The 6,686-nt window shown below is 39.9% G+C and overlaps 1 protein-coding gene across 2 annotated transcripts; it reads left to right on the top strand.

The window, feature by feature from the left end:
* SRP19 (signal recognition particle 19) lies at positions 1-6,428 on the top strand. 2 transcript variants are annotated; one of them, XM_060009021.1, is made up of 5 exons: positions 1-130; positions 789-864; positions 3,179-3,250; positions 3,345-3,456; positions 5,889-6,428. In XM_060009021.1, exons 1-5 carry the CDS (start codon positions 12-14, stop codon positions 6,020-6,022), a joined length of 513 nt encoding a protein of 170 aa, XP_059865004.1. In that variant the 5' UTR covers positions 1-11; the 3' UTR covers positions 6,023-6,428. The 2 variants fall into 2 exon arrangements, with proteins under 2 accessions (XP_059865004.1, XP_059865005.1); XM_060009022.1 differs by lacking the exon at positions 789-864.
* The last annotated feature ends 258 nt before the right edge of the window (positions 6,429-6,686 follow it).

Below are 6,686 nucleotides of genomic sequence, written 5' to 3' on the forward strand. Positions count from 1 at the left end.
TTCCGCCGGAAATGGGGTGGTCTGGGAGATCTCCGAGCGGAATTCAGGCTGGGTTTTTCTTGCAAGTTCGGCCTGGGGGCTGGGTGAAGATGGCTTGCGCCGCTGCGCGGTCCCCGGCCGACCAGGACAGGTGAGTCCGGAGAGAGGAAGGGGCTTGCGGCGAGCCCGCGGGTGTTGCGCAGACTTCCCCAGCCCTGAGGAAGGCTCGCCGTGGGAGCTCAGCCCCAGCCCCGGGCTCCGGGCCTGTGCTCCGGCGTCCGTTCCTCCCTGAGGCCGGCTGCGCCAGGGCTGTTCGCAGGTCCCTAGATCCCAACTTTACCTAGCTCAGTGTTTACCTGTGCGTGAGACAGAGGACTTTGGGTGCTACGTGGACATGCCGTTAAGTAATCACAGTGTGAAAAATCTGTTCTTTCAGTTGTTGGTGCGTTCGGAAAGGCTCGTTTGAGTTCTTTCAAGCCTTTAATACCTCAGACTCCGTAGTTTCTATATAAGAGAGCAGGCCCCGCCATCAGAAGGTTTTGACAGGCACCTGTATCTAACTGAACAGTTACGGCGTTGCTTCCTTCCTCCCTCCCTCCCTCCCTCCCTCTAGCAAGTGATGTTTTTTTCCATCTAAGTTAAAGTTCGCTTTTTAAGTAGAGGGGAGGCAATTTAAAGAAAAAAAGTTAAGCACATAATAGTATAGGTGTACCCGCAATCCTGATGATGATGATGATGATGAAAGAAAGAATGAATGAACTTTTGGAAATATTTCTCGAGTGATACCAGCTGGGCTTTTCCTGTGGCAGGTTCATTTGTATCTATCCTGCTTATTTAAATAACAAGAAGACCATAGCGGAGGGGCGGCGAATCCCCATAAGTAAGGTAAGCGGGCTGATACTTCTGTCTTTGAGGGCCTGGGGAGGTTGTATTGTCAGGGCCACAAAGGCTTCTTTTACTTTACTGCATTGTTTGGGGCATGAGGAGAACGGCAGCCAACAATTGGGGTGCTTTCATTAATACTGGTGATGCAGGAGGGCACTGATTCATAAGTGAAAGAATTTTTTAAGTGGTTCTTCATGAGCCTGTGTTTGAAAGAAGTTGGGGGTGGAGTGTTGTAGGGTTTGCACGTTTTTGTTTTTTTAAACTTAAGGTTATGACACTCTTTCCCTTAATAAAGGAAACCAAAATTCTGGCATTGTACAATATGATATACAGAATGCAGCTGTGTTTTTAAACAAGACTTGCAGAAAATTCACATATGTTGAGTTTTACAGTTTTATGTCCATTATCATCGTCATCGTCTTCTTTTTGAGAGGGGTAAAGTTACTTTAAAATTAATACTTTTTAAAAGTACGTGTTTACAGTTTTAAAAGAGATGATTTCTGCCTTGTGCTGTTTCAGTAGGAAAACCCGAGTTCTTAGTTGGCCTGGTGGCTTAAGTTTAGAAAGTGCCTAGTGCCAAGTGAAGGGGGTCTTTGTAGCTTTTCATTTTCAAAATTAATGTTATATTCTATTTTTTTAAGATTAATTTACATTTTGTAATCTGATGATGGATTTAAGGAACTTGGCCTGAAGCAGTACATTATTTTTGTGTTATTTAATATCTCTCATTCTACTGCTTAAATGTGTAGAGGAAAGTCTGCTTTGCTGCTACAGGGTAAAAGAGAAGACGCCAAAGCACTGATTGAGAATAATGCCTAACATCAAGCCACATTGACAGAGGCCTCTGGAAGCAAGATCTCAAGATAATTTGGAGAATGATTGAATTGTTTTTAGTTTTATTGATTTATAGCATACATACGGAAACATACGTAAATCTTACGTGTTTATTTTGATTAAATTTCATAAAATGAGTACGCATGGGTAACCAAGCACCCAGATTTTAAAAAGAACACGTTACCAGCACTCAGGAAGATTCCTTTATGTCCCTTCCCAGTCTCTGTTCCTTCCATATACACTCACTACAAAGGATGACCCCTGCCCTGACTTCCGATACCATAGATTACTGTTGCTTGTTTCTTATATTTTATTTCAGTGGCATTACACACTATGTACTTTTATGTCTGTCTGATTTCAATGAACATGAAGCTTATGAGGTTTCAGCTTACGAGTGCTTATACCCTGCATTTGTGAGTGTAGTTTGTTGAATTTCATTGCTCTGTTGTAGGGTTTCCCGGCAGCAGCACCACCAGCGTTTTGAGCCAGATGATTCATGGTTGCAGAGGCTGGGCTGTGCTGTGCTGTGTGGGGTTTAGCCGCATCCTTGGCTTCTACCCACCAGAAGCCAGTGCCCTACCCCACCCTAGTTGTGATGATCAAAAATGTCTCCTAGCATTGCTGAATGTCAGGGGGCAAAATTACCTTGCTGAAAGCCACTGCTCTGTAGTACTGCATTGTGTGTATATACCACGGTCCAGCCTACTATTGATGGATAGTTGGGTTGTTTCTTGTTTGGGGCTATTAAAAATAGTTGTACTGTGAACATTCTTGAGATTGTCTATTTTGTATTTTTCCTCGATAACATACCTATAGCAGTGGAATTGCATGGCCATAAAAAATGCATATATTTAACTTTAGTAGATACTGCCAAACAGTTTTCTAAAGTGGTTGCATCTGTATTATGTAGACTTCTTGAAAAAAGAGCCTTGTGGCAAAGACAGTTCCTAGCATATATTTATTTAATAGACAGATGTGTCCATCAAAGTGTACCAATAATGACTACAGAATTCTGAGGGCTTCTGGAGGAGCCAGAAAGGGTACTTGCTGATCAGGACAAACACTACTCCTCACTAAGCAATGGAATCTCCATTAGCCGTACTAAACTTTGTCTATTCTGAACATAAGGTTGTTATACCTTATAATTTGCTGAGTATGGACACTAAAGAGTAAATACAGACAGAAAGAAAGAAAGGAGGGAGGGAGGAAATGGTTGCATCTATAATAGTTGTTAAACCAGTATTAACCCTGTGAAGGTTATGTTCTCTTGGAAGGGAGGTGGATACACAAGTATGAATCAGTGTGAGTCCCAGGAATTTAAAAATTACAATGGAAACAACTGTACCTAAAAAAAAAAAAAAAAAGGAAACCTAGGATTTTGGTATGTGTTTTGATCAGATATTTGAAATGATTTATACAACAATGTAGCAATATCCACTTAAAGCTGAGCTATTTAGTGTTTTTGTTTTTAACTTTTCAGGCTGTTGAAAATCCTACAGCTACAGAGATTCAGGATGTATGCTCAGCAGTTGGACTTAATGTATTTCTTGAGGTATGATATGGTTCTTTGTTCACTATTTTCCATACTCATCTCATTGACATAATAACTTTCTTAAAGCCTGTTTTTATTTATTTCTTTATGTTAGAAAAATAAAATGTACTCTAGAGAATGGAATCGTGATCTTCAGTACAGGGGCAGGGTCCGGGTCCAGCTCAAACAGGAAGATGGCAGCCTCTGTCTTGTACAGTTCCCATCACGTAAGTTTTTTTTAATGAATGAATTAAGTTTGGGATAGGTTACTCCTCTACACTGTCAAAAATGTTCTAAAACTGACCTTTTGACAGGTCAAAAACGTAATTTGCATTCTATAGATTAATTTAGAAAAAGGGCTGCTGCTGATGCAGAGAGGTAAACAGTGCTTTTAACTTCTTTTAAGTTAAGGACCTTTGAGAATGTGATGAAACCTACTAATCATTTCTCCAAAAAAAACACATTGTTGCGTGAACATTTTGTAATCCTCTGGAAGTCCCATCATTGTTCCCAGGTTAAGAATGTGAAATTATTAAATGGTCACACATTACTGCTATTTCAGATCCTAGAGACCCTTGAGGTCTGCTATTCATTTCTGTCAGTAAATTTAAAAAGCCATATTGAGGGCTTCCCTGGTGGCGCAGTGCTTAAGAATCCGCCTGCCAATGCAGGGGACATGGGTTCAAGCCCTGGTCTGGGAAGATCCCACATGCCGTGGAGCAGCTAAGCCCGTGCACCACAACTACTGAGCTTGTGCTCTGGAGCCCGCGAGCTACAACTGCTGAGCCCACATCCCACAACTACTGAAGCCCGTGCGCCTAGAGCCTGCGCTCCGCAACAAGAGAAGCCACCGCAGTGAGAAGCCCATGCACTGCAACAGAGTAGACCTCGCTAACCGCAACTAGAGAAAGCCCATGCGCAGCAACTAAGACCCAACGCTGCCAAAAAATATATAAATAAATAAATTTATTAAATAAAAAAATAAAAACCCATATTGAGGGAATTCCCTGGCGGTCCAGTGGTTAGGACTCTGTGCTCTCACTGCCAGGGGCCCAGGGTTCAATCCGCAGTCAGGGAACTAAGATCACACAAGCTGCACAGGGTGGCCAAAATAAATAAATAAATAATTTTAAAAATTAAAAATAAAAAGCCATATTGAGCGAAAAACGCAAGAGATATGCATAGTGTGGTGCCACTTAGGTATACATTTAAATACAAAATATTACTGTTTATTGATTGATGTATATGCAGTATTGTTTATTGACATATATATAAACACTTTTGAAATGGACTAGAAGAAAACACCAAGTCTTAAGGTAGTAGTTAACCTAATGGCGAGTAGGGAGTGAGGAGTGTGGTCAGGGGTGTGATGGTCAGAGTAGATTGTAGCATTAGCTCTAGTGTTTTATTTCTTAAAAAACAATGAGAACCAAACAAAACAAACTTCAGTATTCCAATATATTAACTCGGTGTATTGGGAAGATGACTATTTATTTACATGTAATTCTTTTCTGAATTTTTTATTTGTAAAAAATATGTTCTAGGTTTTTTAAATGGAGCTGTTAATTTTTTTCTTGACACAGTAACCCCAGAGTGACAACTGAATTGTTTTTAATTGAATTAAAATAACTGGTTATTATTCTAACATAATTTTTTGGTTATTAATATCTACCAAAACCTGTCAGGATTGGTAGATATTTCTAGAAACTTAAGGGTCTGACTCGGGAATGACAGGTAGTATATTCAGTGTATTTTTTCTTTTCTTTGGCATCTTCCTACACTACTTCTTACAAGTCAAAAGACCAAAAAAAAAACTAAAACAAAAACCATCAACCTTTTGCTTTGACTAGTTAATAACATAGAAGTAAAAACTACAGTTGAAAAGATGTTGCTTCCTGTTTCCAGTAAGAAAGTAAAAAACAGAGCTGAGCGACTGATGTGTTGAAAGCAGCCACTGGAGCTGGAGGAGGTGGTTGGTGCCCAGAGCAGGGGGAACGTGGGCATAAATCATTTGGGCGTGTGAGTGACATATTTTGTAGCTTAATGACATGGGCGTTTGCTGTAAGACTGAGAGGGCCTGTGCTTCCTAGCTTAAGTTACAATGATATCCTGACTCTGTTTTCAGCTTGTTATGTTTAGATATATTTTCCTTTGATCTTCAAGTCAATTCCTAGGACCAAGATTAAATTTTTTATTTCAAATAAAGTGTCCTAAATTTTTATTTTGTTCATTTAAATATTTCAGCATTGTTCTTAATACATTTTCTCCAGGAAAGGTCCCCACTTGAGAAAATCAGTGTCTTCATAGTCATTTGATTTTTTCTTTTTCTTTTTTTTTTTGGTACGCGGGCCTCTCACTGCTGTGGCCTCTCCCGTCGCGGAGCATAGGCTCCGGACAAGCAGGCTCAGCGGCCATGGCTCACGGGCCCAGCCACTCCGCAGCATGTGGAATCTTCCCGGACCGGGGCATGAACCCATGTCCCCTGCATCAGCAGGCGGACTCCCAACCACTGCGCCACCAGGGAAGCCCTGCTTTTTTCTTTTTAAATTCTTATTTTCTTGATGTGGTGATGATTTCTTAAACTTCATGATTTTCAAGTTAACGACCTTTTATGTCTTATTTCTCAGATTATACACTAAGCCTAACTTCTTGTTCCTAGGTAAGTCAGTAATGTTGTATGCTGCAGAAATGATACCTAAACTGAAAACAAGGACACAAAAAACCGGAGGTGGTGACCAGAGTCTTCAGCAAGGAGAGGGAAGTAAAAAAGGGAAAGGAAAGAAGAAGAAGTGACCTGGTATGAGAATCAAGGATGTGGTACTACTGTAAGAGACATGAATGGAGGTTTCTCATTTGTATCTGAGAGAAACAGAAGCTTTCTGTTTGCATCATTTAACTGAACTATGAACATTTGTGCCTCCCAGCTTCAGCATCAGAGTTGACAATGAAATAAATTTACATCAGAAATATGCATCCAGCTCTTAGGAAGTATAAAAGAAATTTTTTCTTTTTGCCTTTTAATGCAGTTTTTGTGAAAGAATCATTTTTTTAAATGGACAGTGGACTCTACCATAAGTTACTTGAAATCCTATATCTGTTTGTCCTCTGTGTAAACATGTTTCAGATAAATGAGTTTAATAAGATTTGAAGTACACATTTTGTTCCTCTTTTAAGTTAATGAAATAAATTTCAAACTGACTTTTGTAGCTTTTGCTTACAAATTAGTTAATGCCAGCAGAGGCGATAAAGAGAATAAAATGGGGAGTGGAAGCGTAGTGTGAGCCTAAAACCAGAAGAAAGTGGTTAAATCCTTTTGGAGGTCTATGAACAGGCAGTCTGTAGATCATATTCTTTTTTTTCTTTTTACTTGGAGTATAGTTGCTTTACACTACTGTGTCAGTTTCTGCTGTACAGCAAAGTGAATAAGCCATACATATACATATATCCCCTCTTTTTT

The sequence above is a fragment of the Delphinus delphis genome, chromosome 3 (assembly GCF_949987515.2).
Source record: "Delphinus delphis chromosome 3, mDelDel1.2, whole genome shotgun sequence".
In the NCBI taxonomy this organism is placed as follows: domain Eukaryota; kingdom Metazoa; phylum Chordata; class Mammalia; order Artiodactyla; family Delphinidae; genus Delphinus; species Delphinus delphis.

What these genes read in the sequence shown, in the direction of transcription:
- SRP19 (XM_060009021.1), top strand. Translation starts at nt 12, where the DNA reads ATGGGGTGGTCTGGGAGATCTCCGAGCGGAATTCAGGCTGGGTTTTTC. An exon ending in GGCGAATCCCCATAAGTAAG is followed by an intron (nt 865 to 3,178) that starts GTAAGCGGGCTG and finishes TTAACTTTTCAG; the next exon opens with GCTGTTGAAAATCCTACAGC. An exon ending in GACTTAATGTATTTCTTGAG is followed by an intron (nt 3,251 to 3,344) that starts GTATGATATGGT and finishes TCTTTATGTTAG; the next exon opens with AAAAATAAAATGTACTCTAG.